General features: G+C 45.2%; 3 protein-coding genes across 20 annotated transcripts in view; 2 read left to right on the forward strand and 1 right to left on the reverse strand.

Moving 5' to 3' along the window:
* The window catches only part of LOC117429370 (rap1 GTPase-activating protein 2-like), a 76,828-nt gene extending 74,518 nt beyond the window's left edge, over positions 1-2,310 (forward strand). For all 18 annotated transcript variants that reach the window (XR_009308383.1, XM_058997982.1, XM_058997994.1 and 15 more), the window contains 2 exons: positions 342-386; positions 662-2,310. Coding sequence is in view for 17 of the 18 variants with exons in the window: in XM_058997982.1 (XP_058853965.1) it covers positions 342-350 (9 nt within the window). In the remaining variant the exon portion in view is untranslated. The remainder of the gene's footprint in view (positions 1-341; positions 387-661) is intronic.
* A 398-nt stretch (positions 2,311-2,708) lies between these two features.
* On the reverse strand, positions 2,709-9,996 carry LOC117964316 (tapasin-related protein-like). The gene is made up of 9 exons (XM_034907564.2): positions 9,913-9,996; positions 7,331-7,531; positions 6,603-6,860; positions 5,476-5,811; positions 4,557-4,886; positions 4,120-4,209; positions 3,841-3,860; positions 3,534-3,563; positions 2,709-3,067 (listed from the first exon to the last, which is right to left on the reverse strand). The coding sequence occupies exons 2-8, from the start codon at positions 7,488-7,490 to the stop codon at positions 3,549-3,551; spliced, it is 1,209 nt and encodes a 402-aa protein (XP_034763455.2). The 5' UTR covers positions 7,491-7,531; positions 9,913-9,996; the 3' UTR covers positions 2,709-3,067; positions 3,534-3,548.
* LOC117429290 (gem-associated protein 4-like) lies at positions 9,066-14,130 on the forward strand. The gene is made up of 3 exons (XM_034048632.3): positions 9,066-9,171; positions 10,028-10,113; positions 10,601-14,130. Exons 2-3 carry the CDS (start codon positions 10,053-10,055, stop codon positions 13,888-13,890), a joined length of 3,351 nt encoding a protein of 1,116 aa, XP_033904523.3. The 5' UTR covers positions 9,066-9,171; positions 10,028-10,052; the 3' UTR covers positions 13,891-14,130.
* Positions 14,131-14,336: the final 206 nt, after the last annotated feature.

Genomic DNA, 14,336 nt, shown 5'->3' on the forward strand with positions numbered 1-14,336 from the left:
AACTCTGCTATGGGTTACTGTATTATTATTATTATTATTATTATTTATTTCTTAGCAGACGCCCTTATCCAGGGCGACTTACAGTTGTTACAAGATATCACATTATTTTTACATACAATTCCCCATTTATACAGTTGGGTTTTTACTGGAGCAATTTAGGTAAAGTACCTTGCTCAAGGGTACAGCAGCAGTGTCCCCACCGGGGATTGAACCCACGACCCTCCGGTCAAGAGTCCAGAGCCCTAACCACTACTCCACACTGCTGCCTCTACTGTATCTGTAGATAGATACTGTATCTATCTGTGTGTCACTGACACAGCTGCCTGTGTGTGTTTCTGTAGGGACACTAGCAGAGGCTGGGAGGAGGGAATTCAGAGGGGACCCAGGTTTGTGATTTACTATTCCTTCAAATCAGTAGCGATGTTTGAGTTGATCAGCTGTGGAGGGTGTATTTATAAAATGCCTAATTTCAAGCAAGTTTGAAGGGTAAGTGCACCCCCTTGTGGACATACAGTAGAAATGCAGCCTCTTAAGTGTTTGCATTGTTACTTTTCTGCAGGTCATATAAGGTTATCTGTGTCAAATAAAATATATTTCTTTTAAAAAGAAATGTTACACGTTCTTTTTGGTAAAATCTGCTTTACTGTCCCCTCCCTCTTAGATTAACCAAGAAAGGAGTGGTATGGATTTGATTGCAGAAGATGCAAGTGCAACCTGACTTTGCTGTTTGAGTGATGTATTACTGCCAGCCCCAACCCCTGCTCTAACCTGCAAGGTGGTATTCTACCACTGTAAAGCAGAGACAGATACAAGCGTTTGACCTGGAGCCTGGTCTTCTAAAGAGCCTGGGACACATTCACAACAAAAGCACCTCAAGACACAGGATCCTACTTGAGACAACACCACAGAGCAGCACTCCTATCCAGCCATGTACTGCAGGTTTACCAGGCACCCTCAGACGTATGCAGCCCTGCATTGTGCATCCACATCATACAATAAACAGCAGGGGAAAGTATGCTAGAAGAAAATCTGCAGCCGTCACATACCAGATTATCAGCACCTCCTGATAACGCAGCCCCAGAGAGCGTTTGTTCTGGTTTTAACTGTGCTGTCCTCACTCTCATTAGAATTGGGGTGCAGATGTCACACTAGGGCACTGCGCTGTGTATGTGCAATGCTGCATTCAAGAGACCACTTTCCTTTGGGGGGGCTGCATTAAATGCAAAGGGGTTGTATAGCATTAAGAATACCTCCGTTAAATATCACACTGTATTGCTGTATAGAGCACACACTTAGGCGACAGACGCACTGCCACCTAAAGCATACAATGAACTCTATATAGAGGCTTGCCTTTAGAGGTCCGTTTCATTTCTAGTGCTGCTGTCCTTATATAGCTGCTTTTAGTAACCGTGCTCACACAGCGTAAAACAGCAGGAATCTTTCATACAGCAGCACCATCATTAAAAGGGTTGTATTGAAAGTGTAGAAGAGAAACACTGGACTGTTTTTTGTTCATAAAGCCCCATTGATTTCCAGTGATCTAATTGCATTACTTATGCAAGAAAATACATCTCCACAAATACTCCTAAATTAATAAGAGGCCTTTAAGAAGATACAACTATATAATAATATTAAAGATATCTGAAGTCGCTATCACTGCGCCGGTCATTTCTGACTGCCACTAACACTTCAAATTATTGCTCATAAGCACACATCGCTGAAGTGAGCTTTACCTCCATGAATGTGAACTCCCTGTTTCTCTTGAACAGCTGGTGTACTTGCTAGCCATACTGAAGCCCCCTTCACATCACGATGATTGGGTGAGGAGTTAAAAGTGGTCCTAAAGTGAACGCAAGGCTTGTGACTTACTTTTGAAACACTGGCATGTACACCTAGATGTAAGACTTGGTATTGATAAAGATTAGGCTCACCGTGATGTAGTGTAATAAATACTGTACTGGTATGTTATCACAGCGCACACCGGACACACAGACACAGCAGGTTTCAGTAATAATAGACAATTCGAGGGGTTTAAGAGAGAGCCTCTGAAACAGGGCTCCTGGTCTGTGGTTTCCGAAGCGATCCACAGCAGAAATGATGTAAATACTAGATTTAATTTATTGCGATTTCAGCACATTGCCTTTTGTTGTTCATCGTGTATAAAAAGAGATAAGTATATAATTAATAAATAAATAAATAGATTTTAAAAGATTTAAATGAGAGGATTACGTCTATGTATAGCTGGTTTTATGTAATGTGTCCATGCAGAATTTGCTATAAAATAATAAAAATGTTGTATTTTGTGTCAAATGTGTGTGTTATTTGGTATGGTGTGTGAGGTAAGGGACTCTGAGTTCACATTGACAGATGAGTTAAAGTCACGCTGGGTAGGAAAAAAAGAAGCAGCACCGACTCAAACGTTTAAAAATAATAATCAGAAAGTTTACCAGTGTTCAGCCAGGGCAGTAAAAGCAATCCTTATTTCATTATTGTTGAAAATAAATAAATAAATACTGCCATCTTGTGGTAATAAAGTATAACTGCACAAAAAAAGACCATGCACTAGAATTCACCAACATAATAGCCCAGATAATTTACAGAAATATCTGGAGACAAAGTAACTGCTGTGTGTCTCTACTTATGAACAGACAAACACAGACACGGAGTTATGAAAGGATCAAAGAACCGGACTGAATAAGGAATCCACGTTAAAATTTAAATATTTTTTTTATTATTTATCAAGGTCACCCATTTAAAATCAAACACTTTGTAAAGTATTTAAACCAACTTAAAAATAGTGCTTTAAATTTTACTTCCTCGGACAAAATATGCTATTCTAGCTCAAATGCTGTACAATCAAATGCAAAGATTTACAGCCAGTTTCATAACAAGCAAATCTACATTCCCAGCAAACAAGGTGCTGTTAATTCAATGGCATCCTTTCACCTGAAGCACATCTCCGCAGAGCAGTGTGTGGCAGTTCTGTAGCACAGGGAGCGGATCCACCCCTCTGCCTTGGAGCTCAGGAAAGAAGGAAGGAGGCGAATCCAAGCACTGCGGCTACACTCTGGAAAACAAACAGGAATAAAATGCACTGAGATTATATCTGTGCAGAAGCGTTATAGAGTAGCGATGCACAAACCGAATATTCAGAAACGCTTTCCACAGGTGAGGGTCGCTCGGGCTGATTTACCATTCCACGTGAAACAAGTGAAGAAACAGCTGCTGATTGCTGCTTTTCTCTGTGGAGGAGAACAGCGATCCACACCAACCCAAGCATCTCTCTCTCTCTCTCTCTCTCTCTCTCTCTCTCTCTCTCTCTCTCTCTCTCTCTCTCTCTCTCTCTCTCTCTCTCTCTCTCTCTCTCTCTCTCTCTCTCTCTCTCTCTCTCTCTCTCTCTCTCTCTCTCTCTCTCTCTCTCTCTCTCTCTCTCTCTCGGCATTTTTATCTTTTAGCTTTTTTGATTGCTTGTGAATTTATAATATATTTCAATAAAAAGGGAGACAGGGAAGCACTACGAGGTGCAAACTTGCCTTCATGCTCTCTGTTTAGTACGGTTTCTTCTGCAAAAAAGAAAACAGAAAAACAGCATTTTACAATCCAAGAGCACTGGAGCGTTCAAACATTTCTGGATCACACAGACTTTCAGAATATTTGCAAGGATCAAATATGTCTCATGTGTACTCAATAAAGGAGCTTATTCTTCAGCTCTGCGAAAATAATCCACCACTGAAAGGGTTAATTGCAGCCCGTGCTACAAACTAATATTGCTGGCAAACAATTGAGCTAAATGTCTTTTTGGTTTTGCTGGCTTAGTTCAATGCTGTCTACGTTTCTCACCTTGTTGCTCGTTTCTCTTGCTAAAAAAAAAAGACAGAAAAAGAGACAATGAGTGAGATTCATTCATTAATAAATCCTGAATCACTTTTTATGACGATGATCATAGCTTGTTAAGAGTCTGAACAGGCAGTCAGGCACTCGGTCGCTTTACTGTCTAATCGTGGAAATGCTGCAGGCACTGTGCTAAGGGCTTGAGGGAGCGTTTATACACAATGACTACTAGAAAAAAGAAATCTCATCTGGCTATTATAATGTGATCTAGCGGGAAAACAGAATTACCTTTGTGAAGGTACTTCAACAGAACAGCCAACATTATTAACAGAACGAAGAACACACATCCAAGTAGGATCGTTCCAATCTGTGGAGCAGCTGCAAGAAAACACACAGTTTAATTTAACACGATAATAAGCCTCCCGCGCTGGATCTGTACCCCACCACCTGTACACAAGAGGAGTAACCAGGAACACAGCGTGTGTCTGCACATAAAACACAGAAACGGGCTGATAACAGAAAGCATTCTCAGTGCTATAACAGTGTTCATGAGGTGGGCTTATTCACCGTTAAGGCTATTGTTAAGAACTATACTGTATAAAGTGCCCTTCACTAACTAAAGCATAGCAAAGTGTAACAAAGCACAGGGAAAGCATGGCATAGCACAGTAAATAGTACAAGCACAGGAAGCAATGGCTCAGGCTGTAATAGAGACGCTTGCTTACCCTCCACGGCCAGGCGCACGCTCTTACGGATTGAGACCCGCAGGGACTTGTGGGAGACGCGGCAGGTGTAGTCGACTCCGTGGTCCTGCAGCGAGGCGCGCAGCAGGAAGAAGGCAGAGATCCCGTAGGTGCCGTCCATGTTGTGGCGGTGGCTGGTGAACAGGATGTGCTTGACCACGTGTGGCAGCCTGCGCTCCCCCGGGACCTCCCGCAGCCATTCCACCTGCACGTCCAGTGGGTAGTAGCCATCGATGTCACACACCAGCTTCTCCTCCGCCCCCTCCCGCAGAGTCAGGGACGAGGAGGGGCTAACGGAGACCCTGGGGCTCTCTGCAGACACACACACACAGACACATGAGCACCTTTTCTCCATCAGAGACATGTAACGCTACCTATACGCTAAGATCAAACGGTGTGCCTACTTTTAAAATCCCTCAGTTGAGATCCGATATGTGTCTTTCTGTATCAGACACCTTTGGAATTCAATGCCTTCAGCCTCTTCACAATACTTTTTTAAAATCACTCCTGAATATACTGACTACGACCTGTATCACAGGAAGTAAATTTTTTTGTCCTGTTTGAATGATTTGTCTTTGCCTTGTGTCAGGACCCCCTTGTAAATGAGATGCATCTCTCCAGGGTTCAATCCTGGTTAAATAAAAAGCATTTTAATCTCAGCGATATCAAATCTGACTGCCACTAAAGAAACTTCCAATACCCTCCCCACACTGCCAGCAGCAGGCTGGGTGCGAACCGGCGCGCCTTAACCACAATGCAAAAGAGCCGGGCTCGTCTGCTTTCATGGTCATACAGCAACGCTGTCCTTTATATTTGGATAAAGTGTCTGCTATTGAGGAGAGGCCCAGACAACGCCGCAGAGGAAGAGCGTGCTGGACTGAGCAGCGAGTCGTTCCCGTACCCACGATGTCGAGCTGGATGTCCTGGCTGCTGTACAGCGGGGGCACGTACACAGAGCAGACGTAGGTGCCCTCGCTCTTCAGCGTGACGCCGGCGAGCCGCAGCGAGGCGTTCCCGCGGGGGATCTCTGCCACCGACACCTCCCCCTCCAGCCGCTCCGCCTGCCCACTGCGGGACGCGTACGAGAACAGCTTCCTCCGGTCCCCGCGCAGCTGCAACCGCCACTCCACCGTCACGTCGGGTCTGGCGTGGTCCACGGAGAAACCGCAGTCCAGCCGCACGTCTCGCCGCAGGGCCGTCTCCACCACGGTAGGACCGGAGTGCACCACGAACACGGCTAGCGGGAAACAGCGGACACATCAACACAGCATGAAGGGTTAGCTAGAGAAATAACAACATCTGTTTCCTCTGTAACTTAAATGCTACAACCATTGCGTTACTGCCCAAAAGTACTGTTCTTGCCTGTGTTCCAGGTCGCCTAACCGACACCACTCCTGGTCTTTGTTCCAACCCTGTTCTAAATTGTTTAACTGAATTAAAGCCCAATCCAGACCCTGAAGTAGTTCATGATCTCCTGTCACCTGTTAAACCTGGAGTGGAATAGCTCTCACTCTGCATGGCTTTACATTCCCATAACCTTGGAATGCAACGCAGGGCCCCAGCTCAGGGACCTACGCTGCTCACATTTACAACTGCTGCTGTTCAGATCAAACCACAAGTCTTAAAAGTCACTACAGTACACTGGCTTCCAGTGAAGCGTTGGATCGATTTAAAACCCTCGCTTCAAACCCTTAATTGAACCAATCATTTGCTTAATCAGACCTTTCTAATTGCAGATTTCAAGTTACTTACACGATTTTACAGTTAACTTGAAATCCCCAACTGTTTAAGAGCTTAAAACAATTAAGGCAGCCTAATTAATTAATTGTTAGTTCAATTAAGGGTTTAGTTAAGTAATTGAGATCTCAGTTGGAATGGAAACCAGCAGACACAGGGGGTCCCCAGGACCGGGTTTGAGAACGACTGGAATAGACGCACTTTCAAATGGCAAGCTGTATCGATGTCATTTCCTTGCACATGATTTGAAATGAATGAACAGATAACTGGAGCCGTGGAGATGCAGCCTACCCGACACACGCAGGGTGTCCGTGTCTCCGATACGCAGCTCGCTCTCCGGGGAGGGAGGCTGCCGGAGGAAGGCTGTCACACTGAACTGGTTTTCTCTGTGTTTGATGGTGCAGGTGAACCAGTTGTCTGGGGTATCTGACCCGACTCCTCCTGCCCCAGGCCAGGGCACATGGATCCCCGCTGTGCTGTACCTCTTCATCTCACACTGCAGCTTGTCCGTGTCCTCATCAGCATGGCGGGCCACATGCAGCGACGGATCTGTCCAAGCGGTTTGCAAAAAAACAAGGGATTGTTCAAGAACGATGTAAACACAGGTTTGGGCAGAAGGAGGCTTGGTGGGTCCAGTGGTTAGAGAAAAGGGCTTGTTTGTTACCAGGAGGTTCCCAGTTCAATCCCAGCCACTGACTCACTGTGTGTGACCCTGAGCAAGTCACTTAACCTCCTTGTGTTCCGTCCTTCGACTCTGCAGCAGCAGTTGTGATGCATAGTTCACCCCCTAGTCTCTAAGTTGCTTTGGATAAAAGCGTCTGCTAAATGACTAATTAATAATAATAATAATAATAATAATAATAATAATAATAATAATAATAATAATAATAATTAAAAGGCTTGTCTAGAGTTTATTTGTTAGACTGAAGTCTGCCTTTTTCATATTGCATGCTGATTTTGATGTTTAATAACGGGTCAGTATTGAGCGGATCATTGCAGGTTAGTAACAGTGTCCAGACCTTTCACCAGGAATGTGATGACCCCGCTGTGCTGGAATTCTCTGGCCCTGGCTGCCCTCTCCTCCTCCGTGTCGGGGCTGTTCAGCAGCAGCAGGGCATTCCTCTGGAGGTACTGAATCTCCCCCAGATGGGACTGCTCCTCCACAAAGGAGCACATCATCCTCCCAGACTGCTTCAGGGTAAAGCAGGCAGAGAAGCTGCCTGAAACAACAACAATATGAATCTAATGCAGTCAAACCTGCACTGAAGACCGCTCTACAGTGTGTATAGACAGGTCTATACACGCCCCATGTTAAATCACATAACATCGCTGTGTATATAAAACCCACTTCAAAACCACTTATGTGGGCTATTTTAAGCAGTGGTTTTAAGCAGGCTTAACATATGTGTGTGTGTGTGTGTGTGTGTGTGTGTTATTTCGTCATTTACAACCAGGATATTTTTTTGGTGCTAGCTGTTCACATTTGTTATCCATGCTAGCTAATGAGACACACAAGTATGTACTAAATATTCCACTTGACATCGCCCAATAAAAACGACTGCAGTTGGAAGTTGAACCCCAGTAAAATTCACTAAATTGAGTGTAGTCGGTTAGCCTTCAGTTCTGCTCTGTATAACTGCAAGAAACAGTGAATAGTTACATGCCGATATCATTTTTACTCCAGTGTAACCTAGCTGTCTTTTCATTGGTGTAAAAAAAGGCAGTCAGTATATAGTTTTACACTGAGAAAATCTTAAATAAATACCGAACGAGATCTGATAATTCAAGCACACTTCCTGGTTCGACACTAATAGCAATGGAGGTAGCTGTATTAAACTCAAAGTAACATTATTTCAGTCGAAATAAAATGTGCACGGCCGCTTTTACATTAGTAAATGCATTTTAAAAAATAATTTTAAAAAAATAACGACACATGTATAACTAAAGAAGCAGAGTCTCTACCCAATTAACTACACACGTTCAACTGACAGAGAGCTCTGCGCCTTACGCAATAGCAACACCGCCGCTGCAGCCTTTTACCGAGAGAAATAAACATCTTACCTGCATTTAGTAACCAAAAGCATATAACAGCTACATTACAGAACATGTTTAGAGTTTGGATGTTCTCTTCGGTTTACTGGCGGTTGTTTCGGCAGCCTCCATTCAGCTGAAGAAACAAACGCAGCGCACTTTCACTTTCATTTATCTCCAGTACCAGTTTGAATTCCTGACCCGGGGATTTCCAAAGATGTATGGCCAAATGCAAACCGCCAGCAGCTAGCTGTAGTACAAACTGGGCATGGGGTCTAACGCCTTAGCCGTGGAGTTTATTTCTTAATTTATTTTAATCACTTCATTATATTTGAAAAGTGCTGTAGGTCCTTCTGCACTACAATAAATAGCATTACTTTGTGATTGCTTTCTGTAATCTTCAATGCAGCAGTTTAGCCCTCTGTGCACTCCGTTTCATCCTAGCCCAGGCTGTGTTGGCTTACCAGTTTGTGTGCAAACTTTTTTCTCTCCAAGGGTTTAAATGTCGTATGTAAACCTTCTTTAAGAGCCCCATTATTTTAAAACAAATGAAGCCTTGTTTAATTGTTTATTTATTATTATTATTATTATTATTATTATTATTATTATTATTATTATTTAATAAAGGTTTGTGTGTATGTTAAGCAAAATACGATGCTGTTTACAGAAGCCACCACTGTTTTGTATACAGTATTTAAACATACACCCAAGCTGCAGGGGGCGCTGTGGACAAACGCTTGCAGTTAAAGGATGCTCCTCTTTAGACACAGTGGCCGTGACTTAGGAACAGAGTGAGGAAGAGCGTCTTGGAAACAGCGTGTGTAAAGAGGTGAGGGAATTAAGAAATGAGATAACATGTGGACGCGAATCTTGATGGGGTGTCTGTGTTAAACACCAGCAAATCGGTTATTTTACTACGCCCAGCGGATGTTTTTTTTAAACATGCATCTTTAAAAATACTATACCTAAAACTTTTTTTTTTTTCATTATTGTTTCGGTTGACCTCTTTTGAGATGTTTTGCTATTCTGTCAATGCGGGCGTCAAAATGTGTTTAAAATAAATACAATTATAACCATACTTGTTTTCTATTGCTGTGTTAAATGTGTCTGGTTTACTCCTCGCAGAACTATTGAAAGTAAATAATTAACAGCAGCGTAGCCCGAGTAATGTCTTGTATGTTTTTTTTTAAATTTTATAACACACATATATAATTTTCATATGCTATATTGTTTTATACGTGTGTGTGTGGAGAGACTACACTTTATACAATCAGCACATCCCTCGCTTACCTATAGTCCCGAAGTCGAGGTTCCCGCATTGTTTTTACGTGTGATGATAAGCGCAGTGAACTGAACACCACCTTCACAAGATAATGGGTGTTTTGAATTTAAAACAAAACATTTTAGGACTTCCTAAGGGAACCGCGTTTTGCAAACGCGTTGCCCTTGGCTTAGCTTTCGACTGTGCGACGGACAGCAACTGTAAATCAACGTCTGCCGGTGTGTCTCCTGCAATTAAAATATCTGATTACCTGTTTTCACCCCCCAAGAAGCCACCACAAACACAAACCTTGTACCTGCTTCCTTGCGCGCAGTTCTTTGTGCGTCAGGTCGTGTCTGTTGTGGATCAGAGTGGGTGTAGCAACGTTAATATTCTCTTTTTATCCCCACTTGTGTGTCTCAAGACTGGCGTTCTGGAATGACTGACTGATGACCTCAAGCTTAGATTCGGGCAGCCTGGGTTACAAGCAAGTGGCTACGATGGATCTTGGTAGGTTTAAACAGTTCAGTCACAGCTTTTGACTGACCCTAATATGTTAAATTAAACTCAGAAGTTTAACCATTCCAAGACTGTAAAACCCAGACCTTACCTTTTGAATAAAAGGCATAATAAAACCAATGAAGACATAGGACAATATATTATGTGAAATGCTTGTTTTAATCTTCAATTTATGTCATGGGGTTAAACATTGTTGTGTAAATTGCATCCTAAGCGCCTCTAATTGATTACCTTTATCATATTCTGTAACAAACACAATCCAAAACATACTGTAATCTGTATTTCTTCGTTAAAGTTATGGTATGTATCTGCTTATTTGGTGAAAGTACAATATAACACATTCATGTACCATGGAAAGTAGTGTTCATTAAAATATTAGTAGTAATTTCAGAATTACCAGTTGGCCACGACATTAAAAATAAAAAAAATCACTGAAAACATTCTTATCTATTCTCAATGTTGTTATTTTTTTTTTTAGGTCCTTGGATTAGCTGTGAGAAAATAGCTGTTCTCCATGGAGGCTTTTTACTGGCAGAGAAGCAGTACCGTCCCAAGGAGCTGTCTTCCCTGAGTAAGTCAGACTGGGAAACTATTGGTCAGCCCATTGTCCGAGCCGTAGAGGAGATTGGATCTCCCAGGAATGGAGCGAGTCAAGACATCCTGGCTGGCCTTCAATGGGAAAAGAAGATCCTAGCCATACTGTGGGCCAAACTTCTTCACCCAGAGCTGGACGAGACTGGATTCAACCAGGATGTTGACAGAAGGTGGAAAGAAGATCTGTTTTTCTCAGTGGAAAATATTCTGCCGAACATCAACTACACCGTTTTGTTCGAGCTGGTGAAGTCTATGGGGGCCTCAAAGTTATTCGCTGAATTCCTATCTGCGTTGCCCGAGGAAGCATTCCTCACGGAACTCTCAAAGCTAGCGGACCACGTTCTCGGGGACACCGCCACAGAAGATGCAAGATTCTTCCTGGACGTGTGGTGGGAGCTGCTGAAACACAAGGAAGGAGGGGAGCAGGATCCAGTGGTTAAAGCATTTGCTGCCCAGGCTGCCAGATACATCTGCAAGTCTTCTGAGGAGGTGTCTGCCCAGCCATCCAAGAGATTCAAGCCCGACCCTGACTCTCCTCATCCATCTTGTGTGGTTTCTCTATTTTTAGATGGAATAAACAAAATGAAAGACCATGTTCATTCACTTCAGCTCCAGTGCTATGCGCTGGCCAATGCTTTAGACACCCTGTATACAGTGTTCCTGCTGGACAGATATGCCGAGCTGCCTATTGAGGTTTACCTGCAGAAAGTTTTGAGAGTGGTGGAAATACGAGATTGCTACTGTGAAGAAACGCTTGACCAGCGTGAGGTAAGGAGGAAGATTAGCCTTGCAGAGAACGTCAGAGAGGCTGAAAGAGAAGTGGCAGCTGCCCACAAGCCTTCCAGATTCAAACCCAGTGTAACTCTGATCCAGAGTTTGAAGGTGCTAAGAGAGCTTATCCAGGCTTGGGGAAACAAAGAGCGCAGCGAGTCCAAACTCTCAGCTGAGGGATGGAACGGCTACGCGGTTTCCAGGCTGAAAAACTGCCTCCCACACGTGAGGAAAGCTTTGGAAGCTCTGCCACTCTGGGACAGCCTGAGCGAATGTGATCAGCAAATCGCGTGCGAGCTGAACCAGTCTCTGAGGGCTCTGCTGGAAGAGATCTCTCTTCCGTCACTGGAAACTAATTCTGCAGGAGGCCCTGTGCTTGCACCTGTTGCAATGGCAATTATTGATCATAGACTGGAAAGGCATCAGGAAGCGTGTTATGTGTTTGCTTCGAACGTCAGCTGGGTCTTTTCCGGAGACGATTGGATGGACTGCCTGGAGAAGAATGCCGATGCCTTTAGGAACCCGGATCTCGTTTTGAAGTTGGCCGCGACGCTTCGGACTGTTTGTTTCTCCGACGTCGGGCCGGAAGGACTGCCGAAGATGAAGAAGCTGAAAGAAATCCTTGTGGATGCTTTTTCTGAGCTTTCACTACCCCACAAAAACACAGTACTTGCAGGGATACTGTCCTCCTGCGGCAGCAAAGGCTTGTGCGCCACCTTGCCCAGAACCGTGACCGACGGCTTCGGGAAAGAGCTGAACTTGGCTTTCAACTGCATCATTCAAAGCGAAGCCCAGCACAGTCTCCACAATGCAGTGGCCAGTATTGCTCGAGTCACTTTGCAGAACCCAGAAGCAGTGTTGCAAAGGGCGTGTCACCTCGCTGTAGTGAACCTTGGAGCTCACAAGCTACTGGCACAGATCCTGAAGAGCCTACCCGGGTTGAGTTCCACTGGGGCCTCCAGCTCCGAGACCAGCTTGCTGGCGGATTGTCTGAAGGAAGCTGCGTGGGGAAAGCTTTCCTCATCCAAAGAGGAGGATCAGTTCTTGGATTTCCTCGACTCCCTGATGGAGCCTTGCCAACCGCTTTGTGACGAGATACAAACCCGCCTTCTGCAACCAGCAGAGGTCACCAAAGCATTTGTGCTGCCCCATCTGACGGACAGCACATCCAGCGTTGGGCTGTGTCTGCAGATTCTTCACAGGGCTCTAGCACAGAAGCCCCAGGGAGGAGAGGAAGACTCTGAACACTGGATAATGACATGCTCCCCTTTCCCTCTGATTCACTCCCTATGCCAGCTGTTAGATAACTGTCCCAGGTGCTGGCAAGACCCAGCGGATAACACCATCAGGGTCCCCTTGGAAGTAAAAGACCTCTTGAGCGACACCCTTTCCGCGGTGTGCGACGTGGTTGGCCGCGTAGTGACAGCTTCTCCCAGCGTTTGGTCCAGGTCACTCTTCTGGCTCTACAACAAAGCGGGGACTCTGGACTGGACCGTACGCATCCGGCTGAAGAGGGTGTGGGGGGACCATTTCAAAAACGAGGTTCCTCTGCCCATGCTGCCGGTCTGTGATCTCTCAGAGCACGACTGGACTGGGCTCAGTCTCTCGGAATACGGTCCGGGAACCGGGCTCCTGGCTTGGATGGAGTGCTGCTGTTTGTCCAGCTCCATGAGGGACCACATGCTGGACAGCCTGGTGGTCAACGTGAAGAGTGCAGAGGAGGTCAACATGTTCAGTAAAGGCTTCCTGGTGGCCCTGATTCAGCTGCTGCCGTGGTGCACCACCACAGAATGGAAACGGCTTGCCCACGTGACCGAGAGGCTTCTCCGAGGGGGCTGCCTTTACGTCCCCTACACTCTGGAGTACATCGATTTCATGCCCTTGCTCAACCTCCGACCTTTCACCTGCGACCTCCAGCTCTCCATGCTGCTGCTGAGGGCATTCCAGCTCCTCTGCAGCACCAGTTGCTCACACTGGCTGCCTCATGAAGGCTGGGTGCATGTTGCGAGACTCTACGCCGGCTCTATGAGGGATATCTTGGACTCTCTGAAAGGGAAACTGCCCCCGTCACGTTCCTCTAAAGACAGAGAGGACAGATCCCCAAAAGAAACGGCGAGCGAAGCCCCAGATGCAGATACGAGCCAGGAGGTCGTGTTCGTGCTGATGCAGTTGTTCTGCCACCTCCTTCACGTGCTGGTAATGATGCCAGCCGACACTGGCGAGCCCCTCTACCTGGCGTCTCTGGAAACGCTTTCACAGTACGAAGCTGTCCAGAAGGATCACGGCGCGTCCTCGAGCTCTCTCGGCAGAGCGAACGCCAAGCACTTTCTGCAGTCCATCGCAGAGAATCTGCCCAACGAGGAGCAGCGCTCGACTGTGCTGCAAAAAATAACCCGATTATGAACTTGATCTGCCTGATTTACAACAATCCCAGGGATAGCGCTGTGAAGCCAGCCCCTGAATGACTACTCTTTCGGCTGGTTTTTACAGACCCCCCCTCAGCACTAGTCTTGGGACTACCTAATGTTAGCATTGGTAAGGTAGCCCAAGGTTAGTGCTGATCGGGGTCTGTGAAACCAGCAGTTTCAATGATCAAATGCCTTTTGTATTTTTCTTTGCATTCACGTAAATAAAATGTGATGTAAACTGCAGACCGTGTTGTGTTGCACACTATACACACTGATTTTGTGCTTTTCATTGACATACACTATGCTGCAGCACATAGTTTTGCTAGATGGGTTTAAAATGTAATTCTCCATACATCCGTTTTAACCAATAACACCATTAAGTTACAATTGCAGGTGCTGTAGGCGCCGCAATTGTTTTGATTTTGGTTTTCAGATTGCCAA

This window comes from Acipenser ruthenus, chromosome 24 (assembly GCF_902713425.1).
Source record: "Acipenser ruthenus chromosome 24, fAciRut3.2 maternal haplotype, whole genome shotgun sequence".
In the NCBI taxonomy this organism is placed as follows: domain Eukaryota; kingdom Metazoa; phylum Chordata; class Actinopteri; order Acipenseriformes; family Acipenseridae; genus Acipenser; species Acipenser ruthenus.